Genomic DNA, 19,183 nt, shown 5'->3' with positions numbered 1-19,183 from the left:
CAGTTTACAAACTGCCGCAAAATACGTTTTTTGTGGCGATTTTTTTAACATTTTACGATAGTTTCCCAAAATCGTCGCTAAATTTATTAAAAATTTTAATTTTGCGACAGTTTTTTACAGTTTTTAAAAAATCGTCGCTAAATTTAAAAAATAATTTAATAATTAAAAATTAAAATTAAATAACATTTGCGGTGATTTTAAAAAATCGTCGTAAAATTCATTAAAAAATTTAATTTAGTGACGGTTTTTTTGAAAACTGTCGCTAAATTTAAAAAATAATTTGATAATTAAAAATTAAAATTAAATAATATTTGCGATAATTTTGAAAAAACATCGCAAAATTCATTTAATAATTAAAAAATAAATTTAGAAAATAATTTAATAATTAAAATTTTTAATTTTGCGACGATTTTAAAAAAATCGTCATTAAATTTAGAAAAAAATTAAATAATTTACAAATAAAATTAAATAACAATTACAGCGATTTTGAAAAATTGTCGAAAAATTTATTAAAACATTTAATTTTAAGAAAATAAAAAGAAATTTAACAAAATTTTAATATATAAAATTTAATAATTGTAAAAAATATATAAAATCTTCTTTTTATTTTTTAATCAATTAATTTATTTAATTTAATTCAATTAATTTATTTTTATTTTATTCCATTATTATTTTAAAAAATAATCAATTAATTTATTTTTTTCAATTTATAGTAAAAAAATATAAATTATAATTCTGAAAAATAGTGATTGTATATTAGTATATAATTTATATGCGTGAAGATTTAATAATAAGGCTTTGCAACTCAGTTGGTTTTGCTTGCGTATGCACACAAGGGAGGTTCTGGGATTGAGTTTGGGGAAGGCGAGCATCACCATATGGCGCGCAAATATGCGGCCACGTGGCACAGGGGCCAAGCGTGCTTGTGAGCACGCAAGCCTAGGCTAGTGGGCGGGATAGGCGCACGGACTGGCCCCGCGCGCGAGGTTGCATAAATTCAAATTTGTTTGAATTTCAAAATTTTCAAATTATTTGCAACAGTTTTGAAATCGCCGCTAAATCACTTATTTTGCGATAGTTTTGAAACAGTCGCAAAAAATATGACTTAGCGGCGGTTATTCCAGCGGTTTAACCGCCGCTAAATACAAAAAAAAAAAAAAAAACACTGCTAAATGTCATTTTTTTTGTAGTGAACATGCAACAACTTTCATGCAACTCGGGTTCATTTTCCCTAGTTGCTCAATCAGTATCTTCTTCCTATCTCTTGTTAGACCATTAGCTTTTCTCTTATTGGACTGGTATGTTTTCCTCCATTACCGATTCCTGAAACCCTTTCTCTAGATTAGAATGTGTACCAGCTTGAACACTTTGTCCAACTCTACTTCTAATTCTTTCATTTGTCCTTTAAAAAGGCCAAGGGTGGGCAACACAGTACATGAAATGTCTTCCCACTTGATCAAGTTGGGAGCCACTACCCCTAAGCTCGGTGGGTCAAACCTAGTACCATGTATTTAGTATCTAAATTGGCTATTTTATTAAAGGATATAACTAAGTAGGACATCATGGCTTTGGTGAAGAAATACCACCCTCCTTGGAAGGGTTACTAGTACTTAACTCTAGGGGAATTAAGGCTATGTTTGGTTAGGTTGAATGGAGGGTGACATAAAGGGAATTGGAAACAACATGGGAATAAAATGGTTATTTCACTACAAGAAAAATCGTATTTAGCGACAGAATTTAGAGACAGAATTATTCCGTCGCTAATTAGGGACGGATAGCAACGGAATTTTCGTTGCTAAGTTTTTTAATTTAGCGACGGAATTAACGATAGAATACTCGTCGCTAAATTTTATTTTTTTTATTTAACCTTTTTTTATTTTTTAGCGACGGGGATGACCCTGTCACTAAATTTTAATTTTTTTTATTTTTTAGCGACGGGAGTAACTCCGTTGCTAAATTTTAATTTTTTATTTATTTTTTTATTTTTTAACGAATTTAAATTTTTTTATTTAATTTTTTTTATTTTTTAGTGACGGGGTTAACCCCTCACTAAATTTAAATTTTTTATTTAATTTTTTTTATTTTTAGCTAAATTTTAATTTTTTTTTTATGTTTTAGCGATGGGTTGACCCGTCGCTAAATTTTAATTTAATTTTATTTTTTAGCAACGAGGATGACCCTGTTACTAAATTTTAATTTTTTATTTTTTAGCGACAAGAGTGACTCCCGTCGCTAAAAAAAAAATTAAATATAAAATTAAAATTTAGCGACGGGAGACTCCTGTCGCTAAAAATTAAAGAAAAATAAAAATAAAAAATTAAAATTTAGCGATGGGGCTAAAAAATAAAAAAATCTAAATAAAAAATTTAAATTTAGCCCCAAGGCTAAAAATTGAAAGAAAAATTAAATAAAAAAAATTTTAATTTCCCATCGTTAAAATATAAAAAAATTAAATAAAAAAATTAAAATTTAGCAAAGGATCAACCCGTAGCTAAAATAAAAAATAAAAATAAAAAATTAAAATTTAGCCTATCGCTAAAAAATAAAAAAAATTAAATAAATAATTAAAATTTAGCGACGGGTCAACCCGTCACTAAAAATTAAAAACAATTAAATAAAAAATTAAGAATTTTACATTTAAACATATCACAATAATGTTTACTAACATTAATGTTAGTAAAAATTAAACTAATAATTTTTTAAATATATTAAAATTAAAATCAAAATCAAAACATAATTTTTCACTGCTAATATAATAATTAATAAAATTTTATTTAAATTAATAATGAAATAAAATTAAAATTAATATTCATTTCCCTTTACTAACATTAAATATTAAAATTAATATCATTAAATAAGTTTAAAAAATTTTGGTATATAAATATAATTCTAAAATATTTGAAAAAGAATTGTATAAATATATTTTATATAAATCAATGAACAAGAAGGCTTCCAGATCGATTGGCTCGCACGCGAAATTTGGTTATAAGAGGTTGGGGATTCGAATCTTGTTGAGAGCATGAGATAATTATTGAGAGTATTATCCCAGCGCTGCCACGTAATGAGTAGAGGAGCGGTCACGTGGCGCACATGAGGGGGTGGCTGCGACCTAGCGCGCGTTGAATTTTTAATTTTGGGGTCGAATTTATCGACGGAATTAGTGATGGAGTCAATCTCATCGCTAAAAAATAAAAAATTAATTAATTAATTAATTAAAATTTAGCGACGGGTCAACCCCGTAGCTAAAAAATTAAAAAATGTAAATAAAAAATTCAAATTTAGTGACGGGGTCAACCCAATCTCTAAAAAATTAAAAAATAAATAAAAAAAATTCAAATTTAGCGACGGGGTCAACCCCATCGCTAAAAAATTAAAAAAATAAAATAAAAAAAAATTCAAATTTAGCGATGGGTCAAATCCGTCACTAAAAAATAAAAAAATTTAATTTAGCGACGGGGTCAACCACGTCGCTAATTCCGTCGCTGATTAGCGATAGGTATAACTCCCGTCGCTGATTCCGTCGCTAAAATACTCTCGTCGCTAACCCTGTCACTAAATTTTAGTGACACCATTTTTAGCGACGGAATTTTCAGTCGCTAAAATGTTGATTTTTTATAATGCCCCTTAGAAAGTTTGCATAGATCCATCAGAATAAGTTGTTCAGATCTTTTCTATCATAAAGATGCATCAACACACGACATGTAGCATAAAGATTCATTATACATATTCATACATGTTTTATGAGACATATTCACATAAAATATTCATAAGTCAAGCATCTTACTATTTCTTGACTAACATAACGCATATAAAACGTTTCAAATATGTTCCTCAACAAAGCACATCATTATGTTCCTCAGCAAAGCACATCATTAACACAAAGATACTCTAACTTGATCATTATGATAACTTATTTATATATCAAAACATAGCACACATAAGTTAAAACACAACATATCAAGATACTCTAATTCTAGCATCATGATTTATCAATTATTCTCAAGAACACATATACACAAAGCATGCATGATTTCTTAATCTATAAGCCCCGGCCATATATACATCTAATGCATAATTTGAGCGATATTTGAAATATGAAAATTTTAAAGATCTATTACTCAAATGCATTTATCATAAACATGAGCAATACTAGAAAATATTACTTGGAGCATTTAAATTCATTCAAGAAATGTTCTAACTATATCTAGATGTTTCAAGATAGCATCATTTAAATGCATCTTCATACTTATTCAAGTGATTAACCATCACTCGACTATCAACCTAAGAAGATGAACTTTCGATAGCTTTACCAAATGTTGCATGAAATTAACAGTCCTATGGATATTTGAATGATTTGCTTATCAAACAACATGCATTCAATATTATAAGTTCTTCTAATATTCTTTCATTAAATTTCATAACATTGAGAACCTTAAGAATTTGATACTAAATATCAAATAGACAACTTGACTTGATGTGTAACACTTAAACATTAGACAACATAACTAGAATACATTACTCTTATCCTTTGACTAATGCCGCCACACATCATGAGCTCCACAAGCTACTTATGCAATATCTTTATGATGATCCCAAAGAGAGGCATATACAAACATATCAATACATTACAAAAAAAAATTGATATTTTGCGACGATTTTTAAAATTGTCACAAAATATGGTATTTGAGCGGTTTATAAATTATGGCAAAATACGTTTTTTATTGTGGTTTCTTCAACATTTAGCAATAATTTTAAAAAATTGTCACAAAATTTAATAATTTTAAATTTTAAAATTAAATTTTAAGATAATTTTAAAAAAATCACAATTAAATTTAGAAAATAATTTGAAGCGCTATGCCCGTCGCTGGTGTTGTTGGCAGAATAAGCACCGCTGGGCGGTGCTGGAGAGGTCGTTGGGCGGCTTCCAATCGAAGGGCATGCCGCTGCCTAAGGCATGCGTGCGTGCAACGCGAGCTGAGCCCACATCCGTTGTGTGCGGTGTGCTCACGCACATTGCGGGCTGGGCCACGTGCGTGCGCACGCCACGGATCGGGCCGCGCTTCATGCGCGCCCGTTTTGGGTCGGGCTACGGCTTATCCGCGGGCCCTGCTTAGGAAGAATGAGTGGGCTTGGCCACTGTGTGAAGCCTCACCCACTCGCGCACGCGGCCCACACCCACGCGTGCGTGGCAGCCGCTATCTCCCTTCTTACTTGATTTGTCGATTTTTCCAACACTGTTTTCAATTTAAAACGAAAAAAATCTTTTGTTTTTCAAAACATCAAGGTTTGTTGATAGTTAATCTCCCATTTCTTTAAATCTTGCATTTTGTTGTTTCTTAGCCGGTGTGCCAGAAAACTCGCAAGATAGCTAACGATTCTATTAGATTGATATTTGCAATTTGAGTTTGGTTTAATGAATTTAAAAATAGTGAGGAGTTAAAATAGTGAATGTAGATGGCATAGCTGAACTACTTTAAAATTTTCTTGTTTATTACGTTTTTATATTTTCTCAAAATGTTTCATTATATTGCACCTCATTTACAAATATTTCAACATTCTTTTAATTATTGTTTAAAAAAAACTATTCAAAATAGTAGTATTTTTTAAAATACTCAATTCACTCTTGCTCTTGGTGTGTGACGCTATATAAGCAAATGTTATCTAACAATAATGATTCTTGACATGAATCCCACTAATCAGAATCAGTTACATAACTTCTAAGAAATATTACAAAGTTATGTTCACACATCTTTATTATAAGAAAGTACCTTGCATAAGGCCCTCTAGGAGACCTTTCGAGTTCTCTCCAAGGCCTTAGTGCTATGGCTTTCTAAGAGTCTCTCAAGGATCCTCTTCCCAAGAGGATCTCTTAAAGTTTTCTCTCGTGACCTACTATTTTCTTGACTCTCATGAGCTTCATTAATGGTGGGTTTATCTTTTGAGCTCGGCCTTTGTGGGCTTTGTTAATGAGCTTAGCCCCCTCTAAATATCAATGTACTACAATTTAATTGATTAAAATATTTAAGCTATAAATAATTACTATTGTCCAAATTGAATTTTCTTTTTGCAACTACAAGGTGAAAAATTTACCTCTAATGAATTATATATTACTTTTATTAATTATTCTTTTAAAAGTTAGAATACATGTTCTTGTTTTTGCTGGGAAAAAGTTAGAACACAGGTTTCATATATGATAAACATTTTTTCTCTTTTTATTATTTATTAATTTTTTATATAGTATTAAGAGAACTAGAATGCAATAACGTAAAGAAATAATTTGATGAGATTATATTGACTTCAATTTTAAAGTCAAATAACTTAAATAACTAAAACAAAAAACTTAAGATTGACATAAAAAATAAAGTTCAAGAGACAATTTGATCATTTACTTCACAAAATATATATTTGCACTGCGAGTACAACTTGGAGCTTGTAGTTTAGACTTTGCTTAACCATGCAATGTAGTTAGAATTGTCCAAATTCAATAAAGTATCCAAGTTGAATGAAGGTTCCGATAATCTTTAAAGGATAGATATTAAGTTGAATATCAAATCTAGTACAAGAACACAAAACAAGAACAAATAAAGATAGCTAAAAAGGTCGATTTTGTTGTGATAGAGCCTGGCATATTACCTTTATCCTTTCGGAGGAAAAGAACTTGGTATAGTGGCAAATTAATGACAACAAGAAGGCTACATAGTAGAATCTGCAAAACCATGGTCTTACAAAGCATAAGCCCATCCTTTGTGAGTAACACTTTGTTGACTACCCAGATCAACGAGAATAAGTTGAGTAGAGCTAGTGTTGCCAAAATGGTAAACATGGGAACAGAGGTTCCGAACTCCATCACCTCTTGCTCATATCTCTGGGACACATTTGGATCAAACACTTTATTTGTGACCACAAAAGATGTCGTTGAAAGACCAAGTAACCCTAAGATGACATCAATAGAGGCATATAGATAGGAGGTCATTCTCTTATAGAGCCACATTCTCTGTTCGTTCCACCATCCTAAGATTGTGCCTTGACACCATAGAAACTCAACCACGCTGTATATGTTTATGCAATTTATCACGTACGCAAATGGTAGTAACCATGGGCTTGAGACCTAAATTTTAAGCTTGTTAGTAAAAGCAAAGGGTAAACAAGTAAACCAACCAAACAAAATAAGCTAACATTGGTATGCATTGCAAATCAAAATCAATATGTATGTAACAAATAAAACGAATGAGAAATAAGAAAACCAAAAGGAATCTATACATATTGCGTATTGATGAGGAGTACGCCCTTGGTCCCATAATTATGCCAAGACGGATACCTAGTGGCGGTCAAAAGATACATAGCAGACAAGCATCGCCACGTCAATTGGATAAGCACTCAGTAAAGAAATCCCCGAGACCTCAGGAGTAGGCTAACCCACCGAAGATCACGGAGGCAACAGTTATCCCGAACTCCTCGGAGACGGATACTATCGCGAAATCCTTATCGGGAAAGTTCCGAAGAAGGCGGAAGGGAGATCCCGAAGCTCCCTCCATGATCCCTATCCCAAGAAAAGGTAAGAGAAAAAGGTGGGAGATTCTTCTTATCCTTTTCTGAGAAACATAGTTTAAAAGGGACAATGAATCCTAGATGAAAAACTAACTTAATCATCGGAGATCGACCGGGGGAACGAGCCCCGTCTCCATTGCAGGTACTTTTAGAGAGGCAAGAAGGGAACGTGCGGCTACCACCTCAGAATATCTATCATCAATTGGCGCCCACCGTGGGGCTGACATTCTTCTCTTCTGACTCTCCAGTGCAGCATACAATCTTGCCTTTTTCTCAACCGTGAATGGCAACCAGAAGATAGCCGTCTAGGGCCATGGGGAGCAACCCCGTTCCGGAACCGAGTCAGCAAAATCCTCCCCGAAGTCCGCCGGGGAGAGCTCGGAGTCCGGAGGGCCCTCCGCCTCCCCCCGATCAGATAGCACTCCTGGAGGGTCAAGTGCAACGATTGACGGAGTTACTCATGGGTTTTCTAGATGGCCAGCATCAGCAAGCCCAGCATTCTCGGGCGGAAGAAAGGCGCGAGCCCCCAAGAGAAGAGGAATCCTATCGACGGGATGAGAATCCGCAGAGGCCGGGACAAGATAATGGCGAGGCGGCCGAGTCTCTTGACTTGTCGTTTGTGCAGCAGCGGCAGGAAAGAAGATTGCAGCAGTTGGAGGAGGAGATGGCCGCCCTAAAGCCGAAGACCGGGGAGGCTTAGGGACCAAGGATAAATCAGCCCCTTAGCCCAGAGATCATGGCGGCCATACCACCTGAACGTCTCCGTATCCCAGCCATTAAGCCTTACGCAGGGACCTCTGACCCGATGGATCACCTTGATCTCTTTACCTCGCATATGATGGTACAGGACGCCTCAGACGCGATGTGGTGTAGAGTTTTCTTGGCCACCCTGGAGGGGCACGCACGGGCGTGGTATTCAAATTTGGCTCATCATTCCATCGTAAGTTTTGCGCAACTCCGGGACAGCTTTCTGGCGCACTTTGCACCTCTCCGAAGACACCGAAGGTCCACCATGGCCTTGGTGAGTATGAAGCAGAACCAAGGAGAGCCCTTGAAGGATTTCGTTTCACGATTTAATATGGAAGCCTTGAGCATTGAGAACTTTGACCACAATGTTGCTATGGTGGCATTCCAGAACGCCCTGAGGCCCGGCCCTTTCGCCCAATCATTAGCCAAAACGCCTCCGAGTGCGTTCACGGACATATTGGGCCGGGCCACGAAGTACATAAATGCCGAAGAGGTCATGCAGGCTAAGAGGGCGGAGCATGTGGAAAAGAAGGATAAAAAGAAGCATCCCGAGGAAAGGAGGAGTGACGACCGAAGGGAAAAACATCGCCCTCGGTGGGATTCGGGGGGTTTCACTCCTCTGAACGCCCCGAGGGCAGAAATCCTGGCTACTATTGAGGGAAAAGATTATTTGAAAAAGCCTCGACCGATGAAGGCACCATCTGACAAAAGGAATAGAAGTAAATATTGCCGATTCCATCGAGATCATGGTCATGACACTGAGGAGTGTCACCAATTAAAGGAGGAGATTCAGGAACTTATCAATCGGGGTTTCCTGAGGAGCTACGTGGCTGAAACAGGTGATTCTCAGGGGAGAAAGGATCGACGGTCGCGATCAAGAAGCCCCCTCAAGAGAGACCGCACGGAGGATCGAAACCGGGCCCAGCGAGAGAGATCACATCGAAGAGAAGATGATCATCCTCAGCCTCCGATATTCCACACACTCGCGGCAGGGGAAGTCCCAGTCATGAAGGACGAAAAAAGTAATGCGACTCGGCTGAAAAGATCGAGGAATGTGGATCCAATCTCTTTTTCAGATAGCGACCTCCCGGGATACCCGACTCGAAATGACCCACTGGTGATAACAACTGAGCTTGGGAAGTGGGAACTTCGGCGGATCCTTGTGGATCCAGGAAGCTCTTCAGAAATCTTGTATCGGCAAGCCTTCTTAGGCATGGGGTATGAAATGACACAGTTGAGGGCAGCGAGGGTCCCTTTGGTGGGATTTGATGGTGAAGCCGTATATTCAGAAGGGATTATTCAACTCCCATTGACGGTAGGGAGAGGTTCCCGAACTTCTCGTGTCATGCTAGACATCCTGGTAGCGGACGTGCCTTCGGCTTACAACATGATTCTGGGAAGATTGGGTCTCAATGCCCTTCGAGCCATCCCAAGCACATATCATATGATGATGAAGTTTCCCACGGATAGGGGGACGGGCGAAGTACGGGGAGATTTGTGCGTAGCCCGTGAATGTTACATGGCCTCTATAGGCATGGCGAAGAGTAAAGAAGCAGGGTTGCAGAAGGATGCTGACCCCCCGAAGGAGGTCAGTTTTCTACTAGAAGGACCCGAAGATCCCAAAACGGCAGAGCCGGTGGATGAATTGGAAGAAGTATCTTTGGAAGAAAATTGCCCAAGTCGATGCGTAAGAGTGAGTATGGAGTTAAAAGATCCGCTAAGGAGTCAAATAATATCACTCCTTAGACAGTATGCGGATATCTTCGCTTGGACAGCCCGGGATATGCCAAGAGTAAATCCAGAAGTAATGACACACAGGCTGGGGGTCCGATCAGGTTTTCGGCCTGTCAGGCAGAAGAAACGAAGCTTTGCCCCAGATAGGGCATGGGCAATCGAGGAGGAGATCGCAAAGTTAGCAGATGCGCGCCACATTCGGGAGGTGGATTATCCAGATTGGTTAGCAAATGTCGTGCTGGTTCCCAAGGGGCAGAGCAAGTAGAGACTTTGTATCGATTTCACCGATCTTAACAAAGCTTGCCCAAAGGATAGTTACCCACTCCCGAGGATTGACGCCCTAATTGATGGAACTGCTGGATGTTCGCTCATGAGTTTCCTAGATGCTTTTCAGGGATATCACCAGATTCCATTGCACCCGGAGGACCAGGAGAAGACAACATTCATCACTAACAAGGCAACCTACTACTACACCGTAATGCCTTTCGGTTTGAAGAACGCAGGAGCCACTTACCAACGCTTGGTAAATAAGCTTTTTCACCAACAGCTCGGGAGAAATATGGAGGCATATGTCGACGACATGCTGGTGAAAAGCATAGTAGCCGAATGTCATCCGGAGGATCTGGAGGAATGCTTCAAAACCCTTCGTAAGTTCCATATGAAACTTAATCCTGTCAAATGTGCTTTCGGCGTTTCTGCAGGAAAGTTCCTAGGCTACATAGTACACCATCGAGGGATCGAGGTAAACCCCGCGAAGGTCAAAGCTATCATGGATATGCCGGCCCCGAGGAATGTGAAGGAGGTACAGAGCCTTACGGGCAGGATGACAGCCCTTGGCAGATTCCTTTCTCGTTTGGCAGAAAAAGGTCTTCCTTTCTACAAGGTCTTATCGAAGGCAAATAACTTCGAATGGAATTCTGAATGCCAGCGAGCTTTCGAAAAGCTGAAGGAGCACCTAGCCACGCCTCCGGTTCTTACCAAGCCGAAGCCCGGAGAACCATTGTACATATATCTAGCGGTGGCCAATGAGGCCGTAAGCTCGGTATTGATACGAGAAGAAAATAAGATCCAGAGGCCCGTTTATTATGCGAGTAAACGATTATTGGGAGCCGAGGTTCGGTATCTTCCTATGGAGAAACTGGTGTTTGCCTTAATAACATCGGCGAGGAAACTCCGACCCTACTTTCAAGCTCATACGATTATATGCTCACTAATCAACCTTTGAAGCAGGTTCTCAGCAAGCCGGAGCTTTCAGGCCGGATGTTGAAGTGAGCAGTGGACCTCACCGCCTTCGACATTGAGTATAGGCCTGCGACTGGCCATTAAGGCGCAGTCGTTAGCGGACTTCATCGCCGAAGGGATAGGAGCTCCTGAAGGCCCTGAAGAAAATCAGAGACCATGGTTGGTTGCGGTAGACGGAAGCTCGACCTCGGGTGGTGGTGGAGCAGGATTAATGATAAAAAGTCCCGAAGGGCAAATATGGCCTTATACGCTACATTTTGAATTCCGAGCATCTAACAATGAAGCAGAATATGAGGCCTTATTGGCTGGACTGAGGTTGGCGGAGCAATTGGGAGCTTAAAACGTCGAGGTGAGTTCAGATTCTAACTTAGTGGTGCAGTAGGTGAATGGAGAATATGAAGCCCGAGAAAGTCACATGGCGCGATACTTGACCATAGTCAAAGAGCTGATGGCGCGTTTCCAACACGTAAAGGTGGAATACGTCCCTCGGGCTATGAATACAGAGGCGAACTTGCTGTCCCGAATCGCCTCTTCCTCTTTCCTTACGAGCTCTCGGGAAATTTGGATCGAATCTCTTCCACAAAAGAGTATCGAAGAAGTCGCGGACCAATTATGTATCGATGATGAGCCTAGCTGGACGGACCCCCTGTTGTCATATTTGAGAGAGGAAAAGCTCCCCGAAGACGACTCGGAGGCACGGGAGGTCAAACGAAAAGCCCGAAATTACGTGTTAGTCGGCGGAGAACTGTACAGAAGGTCTTTTTCACAACCACTGCTCAAATGCATACGACCGCGCGAAGCAGATTATATCCTACGGGAGATTCATGAAGGAATATGTGGAAACCACATCGGGGCTCAGGCGCTTAGTCAAAAGGCCCTGCGGCAGGGGTATTATTGGCCAACGATGGTACGAGATTCCGAGCAGCTAGTCAGGACTTGCGATCGGTGCCAGAGAACGTCTAATTTGGTCCATGTGCCGGCGGTCGCACTAACTCATCTCGCTACACCATGCCCCTTCACTCAATGGGGTATAGACATCCTGGGGCCTTTCCCCCCAGCAGCTGGACAAGTCAAGTATATCATGGCTGCTATCGATTACTTTACAAAGTGGGTAGAAGCTGAAGCAGTGGCCTCTATTACTTCTCGCCGGGTGAAACAATTTCTATGGAAGAATGTAGTCTGTCGCTTCGGAGTCCCTCGGGTGCTGATCTCAGACAACGGCACTCAATTTTCTGATCGGTCTGTTCGAGAATGGTGCCAGGAGTTGGGAATCAGGCAACAATTCACCTCTGTAGCTCACCCACAAGCTAATGGCCAAATTGAACTCGCTAACAGAACTCTGTTGCGCGGTTTAAAAACAAGAGTAGATAAGGCGAAGGGTAGCTGGGTGGAAGAACTATCGAGTATTCCGTGGTCCTACCGAACCACGGCGAAGGTCTCCACGGGAGAAACTTCTTTCAGTCTATGCTACGGCTCAGAAGCGTTAATCCCAGTTGAAATTGGAGTGCCTACGCTACGAGTAGAGCTGTTCGACCCTGAATCCAATGAGCAGAGTTTAAGGGACAACCTAGACCTCCTTGATGAATTTCGTGATCAGGCGAGGATTCGACAAGCTGCTTATAATCAGCGCATAGAGAGATACTACAATCGACGAGTAAGAGCACGAAATTTTCTACCAGAAGATTTAGTATTAAGGAGAGCAGACGTTCAGGGAGCTCGAGAAACAGATAAGTTAACACCAAATTGGGAAGGTCCTTACAAAGTAGCAGAGGTTCTCAGCCCGAGGGCATACAAACTACAGACCCTCGAGGGTGCAACGGTGAAAAACGCATGGAACGTGCAGAACTTGAGGAAGTTCTATCAGTGATAACTCTTTATTATCTTCGTATGATCTGTCAGTAATAATTTTACATTATATGTCTTGGCATTTTTTCTTTTTGCTGCTTTGCATATGCTATCTAGGAATAAATTCATTTTTTCTCCTATGCGTAAAAACTCATCATTTCCAAAGATCTGGGAAGGCACATCAGAGCAAAGGGAAAGAATTGACATACCCTCAACGGGGCTAGACCCCTCAGCAAAAACAAGGGATCAGATATGATCCCCGGGGGGCCCGAACCCTCGACAAAAACAAGGGATCAGATATGATCCTCGGGGGGCCCGAACCCCCGACAAAAACAAAGGATCAGATATGATCCCCGGGGGGCCCGAACCCCTGACAAAAACAAAGGATCAGACATGATCCCCGGGGGGCCCGAACCCCCGACAAAAAGCAAAGGATCAGATGTGATCCTCGGAGGGTCCGAACCCCCGAAAAAGGCAAGGAATCAGATATGGTCCTCGAAAGGCTTAAGATTACGAGGATCAGGTGTGATCCTTGGGGGGCCGGAGTCGAGCCCTTTTGAGCAAGCGACAGCAAGCGACGAAGAAAACAAGAAAACAAAAAGGCAGTAGCGAAAGAAAATTGTGTGAAATATCTAACACTTTTTATTACGACAAAAGGTTTTAATACAAAAATGTCTACTCTAAAGAGGACAAGGCGGCGACAACATCGAAGGGGATGGAGTCTACATCCAGGTTCGGGAAGCGTTCTTTGATGAGTTTTCTCATATGCTCAAACCCACCCCGAAGAACTCCTTCTAATTCCGCGGCATAAGCTTCGGAACTTCAGAAATCCTCGCGACCATTTTGAAAAGCCACTTGGGCATCCTTAAGGGCGGATTGGAGTTGGACATGAGCAGTACGAAGGTCTTCTTTACACCGGGAATAAGACTCCAACGCTTCGACCTGTCCCTTCTTGGCTTCCTTCAGCTCTAGAGTAAGTCTTTTTATATCCTCCTGAAGCTGGTGATTAGCAACCTTAGTGGAGTCCAGCTCCTCCCCAAGTCGGGAATTGGCCTGATTAGCCTCAAGCATGTTTTTCTGGACCAACTCCAAATCCTCGTGCACTTGAGCTTCGGCTTAGTTGGCAAGTCGAGCATCTTCTTGCGCCAGCTCCACAGACTTAGTTAAAATATGAACACGGTGCTCGAGACTCGATAGTTGGGAGGAAAGAGATTCAAACCCCCGAAGCCTTTCGACCTCAGACTCCAGGGAAATGATCCGGGCTCGAAGTTCGGATTCTCGTCGAGAGATCAGACCTTGGAACTCTGTAAGGTTCTGAGGAAGTAAAAGCAGAATATAGATTAAGACCTACTCGCATAGAAAAAGCACAAAGTCAAAAAAGGAAGGAGTACAGTCGCACCCTTAGAATTTCGGCGCAATAGTCGGTTTCGTTCGGAGTTCGTAGAGTCTCCGGTAAGACTAAAGCGGTTGAAGGAGCGTTGGTGGCTTCAGGAGCCGAAGGCTCGGAAGGAGTAGCAGCTGGGGAGGTGGCCTCCATCCTACGACGCTTCGTCCGGCGTGCTAAAATCTCCTTCATCGACAACGCCGAAGCCTCCTCCAGCGAAGCCTCTCCCGTCAGCTCCGAACGCCCCACTGGTGCTAATGGCGTTAAAATTCGTTTAAAAATCAAACTGATAGGGATGCTGGGAGGCGTAACACTGGACTCCGTACCTGCCATGGTTTGCCTTTTCTGGGCCTCTGCGCGAGCTACAACAAGCACCTGTGCGATGGTCGCTGAATCGTCTTCGTGAAAGATCGGCAAGGGCGCAGGCATGGTGGAGGCTTCTCGCCGCGCGGTCGGAGAGTCTCTGGTCTGAGAAGTAAGAAGCTGGGAAGATGGGTCCCCCGAACCCCCAGCAACGCCCCTCTTGGAAGCCTCTTGGAAGGTCCCAGGGTCTTCCTCCACCGCTCTTCACGACCTGGACAGTAATGAGTTTTTCTTATTATTCTTCTTGCTCTTTGGAACTCGCTCGGGAGGCGCAGCCCTCTCCGACGCTCTCTGGTTGTTGGAAGGCGCCGAAGGGCCCTTACTCCCAGGGAAGTCCAAAATCATTCCTCTGGTGATAGTAGAATAAGATATCTCCCAGACCTCTTCAACTAAGAAAGAGATAACAACGAAAATCAAACACAAACAAAGGAAGAAGAGAGAGTAGAAGAAAAAGATGAAAGAAAAAGAGCTCACAGTTCTCGCCGTCCAAACCCGCTTGGGTAAGGCTGGGATTAGAAAGCCATCCTTCTTCCCAGTTCCGACTGTTCTTCATAAGTCGGCAAGCGAAATCTTCAATGGTCTCGACACTCGGACGCTTGTGCTTAGTGTCTAGAGTCCACTCGTTGCTGACAGACCAGATCTCTTGAGAAGAGCCGGATGGCCTAGGGCGGACGAAGACGAAACGCTCCTTCCAATCATCGGAATCTTTCGACCCGCCAGATTGCATGAGAGTCGAGGCAGAAATCTCAAGTCCAGAGTATCCCTTGCAGGCGAGGAGACGGCCATCTTTCACGATCCGAGGGGAAATGGAGATCCACCCTCCGGGGTCGCGATTGGTCGTGAAGAAATAGTCGAAGAGGTCCCCAGTCGGCTCAATTTTTCCAGAATGACAAATAAGGAGGAACCCCATCAAGTATCGCCATCCGAAGGGAGATAGCTGGGCGGGAGCGATAGTGAGATGTTGAAGTAAGGTCATCACTCTTATTCGGGGAGGAAGCCGAAAGCCCCTGTCAAAAGCACACTTATAAATACAGAGGCGGCCGGCGACGGGATGACATGCTCGTAAATGGCTGTTGAACTCTACCTCCCACTCTTCGGGGACGTTGTATTTCTCTCTGAACTGTTGGCATTCCGCTTGGCTCATCCATTGACATGGAATCGAGGCAGCAGGGTGTTTTTCCTACTTAATAAGCTCTGCGCCGGCGGGATTAAACCTCCCAGAACCAATTATCGCCATGGCATAGAGCTAGAAGAAAGAGAGGTAGAAGAAGTGGAAAACGCTTGCCGGCACAAGAAAAGCTAAGACTGAAGGAAAGTCGTGCGGAAAGAGAAGTAGAGGGACTGTGGAGTTCCCATTTTAAAAGTTCAAACTGCGGGAATAAGAGACCAAAGGGCAAGCAATAATGAGCATCGATCATCCCGCACTGACAGAGCTCGAAAGACGAAAAGGCCTCAGACAGCGCCTAGGGAAGGGATACCGCCGTCAAAACCAATTGATTTTCGCGTCCGCCAGACATGCAAAAAAAAAAAAAAAAAAAAGGGGGGGAGGGGGAGAAAGAAGAAGGAAGAGAAGAAGTTAGAGGGAAGAGCCTCGGGAGCTTTACTACTCCTCGGGCCCTTCAAGCCGAAGAGCTCAAGGAGTAGGGGGCAAGTGATGAGGAGTACGCCCTTGGTCCCATAATTATGCCAAGACGGATACCTAGTGGCGGTCAAAAGATACATAGCAGACAAGCATCGCCACGTCAATTGGATAAGCACTCAGTAAAGAAATCCCCGAGACCTCAGGAGCAGGCTAACCCACCGAAGATCACGGAGGCAACAGTTATCCCGAACTCCTCGGAGACGGATACTATCGCAAAATCCTTATCGGGAAAGTTCCGAAGAAGGCGGAAGGGAGATCCCGAAGCTCCCTCCATGATCCCTATCCCAAGAAAAGGTAAGAGAAAAAGGTGAGAGATTCTTCTTATCCTTTTCTGAGAAACATAGTTTAAAAGGGACAATGAATCCTAGATGAAGAACTAACTTAGTCATCGGAGATCGACCGGGGGAACGAGCCCCGTCTCCATTGCAGGTACTTTCAGAGAGGCAAGAAGGGAATGTGCGGCTACCACCTCAGAATATCTATCATCATAGCTCTTTCTAGTTGTTTCTAGCTTTTCTAGTGGTAGAAGAAGAACACTAGTGGTTGACAATGAACTAACGGTGTTTTTTGATATGGAAAGTTGTTGTTTGGGCATTACTAGAGGTTGAATAAAGCATGCCAACAACGAAACGGTGTGCTAGAGAAGACAAAGGTAAGGGTAGGATTTCTAAAAAGTTGAAACTCTTGGCCAGGTGACACTTCTACCCAAACTTTTACTCATTACACTTAGACCCAATAATTTCTATAAATTATGCATATAATTATGACCATTATTATTACATAAGTTGCATTGATGACATGAAATTCATGCATCTTGTCGTGTGTTGTAAAAGTTATGGTTTATTACATGAAAACCTGTATGTCATGGCATACATATGCATTTATGGCTGTATCATTGCCCTTATGACAAATATGGATAATCAATAAATGTTGTCATCTCCTCATTCATCAAAATGGGTGCAAAAGGTATTTCATATCACAATTTTTCATGTGCATGAAATTAACATGTTTTGAAGGTGTCACTAGATGGTTCATCGCCTGATTGGCATATTCCCACATGTTCACAAGTAATCTAAAAGTGTCAAAAGGGAAAGAAAATATAGTAGGTAAAGGATATTCTTACTTTATTTTTTTTAGGGTATTGTACCACTTGTAATTTTTCTAAAATTTTCCTAAATGACATGGACTAGATTTGTGTTTGTTCAATGTAGACATGATATTTAAGCTTGATCTTGACTACATTCTATGTAAAACTTTGTTTACTCATCTTAATTATGATTAAATGACCAAAAGAGGAATCCATGAAAATTATTGGGCATAAAGGTAATTAAAGAAAAAAATAGATGAACTAGAAATTTTAAAAAATCTTTAATTTCCGAGGAAATGTACTAAAGTAGTGGGGCATTACACGAACTTCTCAAATTCATGTTTATACTCCCTAAGAGTTGTTGTGAATGCTTGATGGAAAAAGATAGACATTATGTCATCAAGGTTTCCTACAAAAGATTTAAGCCTTGTTTTGGTGGATCCCTTCAGCATCATTAATCTAAATAGGAAAAGCTTCAAAGGTAGATTGGAGCTTATCCCAAGGTCCAAGTTGAGATTTGAGATCCTTCTTCATCAAATAGAGAAAAAGAAAGGAGAAAAGAGAAATCAAAATTTGAGGATTGCCAAGTGCATTCCTTCAAGGAAAAAATTCCTCAAGTGGCAATTGAAAAGTCCAAGAGAAGGATTATTTGGCAGATTGCTTAAGGGTACATTCTCTTAAACTTTCTCTATTAGGTTTTCACTATCTTTGAGAATTCTGACATACTTTTCTTCTCTTTCCTTTATAATATTTCTACATTCCAAAAATCAAGTGACTTTTTGAGAGTACAAACCTGAGATAAAGGTTGGGCTAGGGAACTTGGAGGCTACCTCTTTTCATCATCATCTTTGAAGACTTGAAAGTTAGGTTACCCCAGTGCATCAAGGGAGAGAGAAAAAGAAAGAGAAAGAGAAAGAGAAAGAGAGAAAGTTCTTTAAGAACTTAGCCACAACAAGCAATATGATTGAAGATCTAACTCCAATCTAAGTTTAATAGGGTATATTCAAGGCTAATGAGGCTAACTTCAATCTTAGTTGAGATTATGATAATCGGAAGGCCTAACTTGACCATGTCAAGAAGAAGTCCAAGGATTGGAATGCCCATTTATTAAAAATGGTCTCCAAATTTAATAAGACAAGAATTGATTGAAAGGTGATCAAGGAGTTAATTGAAACCTTCAAGATCAACTCGATTTGGCTTGAGATGATGTTTCTTTAGTGAACCACAATGCCAAGGAGGGGTATCATCAGTTAATTGAATATTCCAAAGAGCTAGAGGAGAATGCTTTGAGAAGGGGGGGAGTACATGAAAACTAGTAAAAACCTAATTCCCCAAAGTGGATGTTAACTCCTTGGATTTTAACCTTGACAAAGCTTTTCATTCCTTGCCTTTTAAATTTTTTTGTAACAACCACTAGTAAAGATTTCTTAAGCATCAATGAAGATGCATTCTTTAAAGAATTCTCTTTGTTTTTGCTTTGTAACTTTTTTACTTTTATATGCTCGTGATCTTATATGGTTTCAATGATATGAGCCAGGTCTTCCAAGTACTAAGGTAATGTGTAAGGTCATGTTGTTAAAGAGTTATGATG

At 40.7% G+C, this 19,183-nt stretch overlaps 1 protein-coding gene across 1 annotated transcript in view; it reads right to left on the bottom strand.

Annotated features, from left to right (window-relative positions):
* Positions 1-6,553: 6,553 nt before the first annotated feature.
* LOC127791553 (cellulose synthase-like protein E1) overlaps positions 6,554-19,183 on the bottom strand; it is a 39,279-nt gene continuing 26,649 nt past the window's right edge. The window contains exon 6 of the mRNA XM_052321537.1: positions 6,554-7,108. Coding sequence (XP_052177497.1) covers positions 6,554-7,108 — 555 coding nt within the window. The remainder of the gene's footprint in view (positions 7,109-19,183) is intronic.

Source organism: Diospyros lotus, chromosome 15 (genome assembly GCF_014633365.1).
Source record: "Diospyros lotus cultivar Yz01 chromosome 15, ASM1463336v1, whole genome shotgun sequence".
Lineage (NCBI taxonomy): Eukaryota > Viridiplantae > Streptophyta > Magnoliopsida > Ericales > Ebenaceae > Diospyros > Diospyros lotus.
Note: the sequence above shows the minus strand (reverse complement) of the source record. Positions and strands in the feature narration are given on the sequence as shown.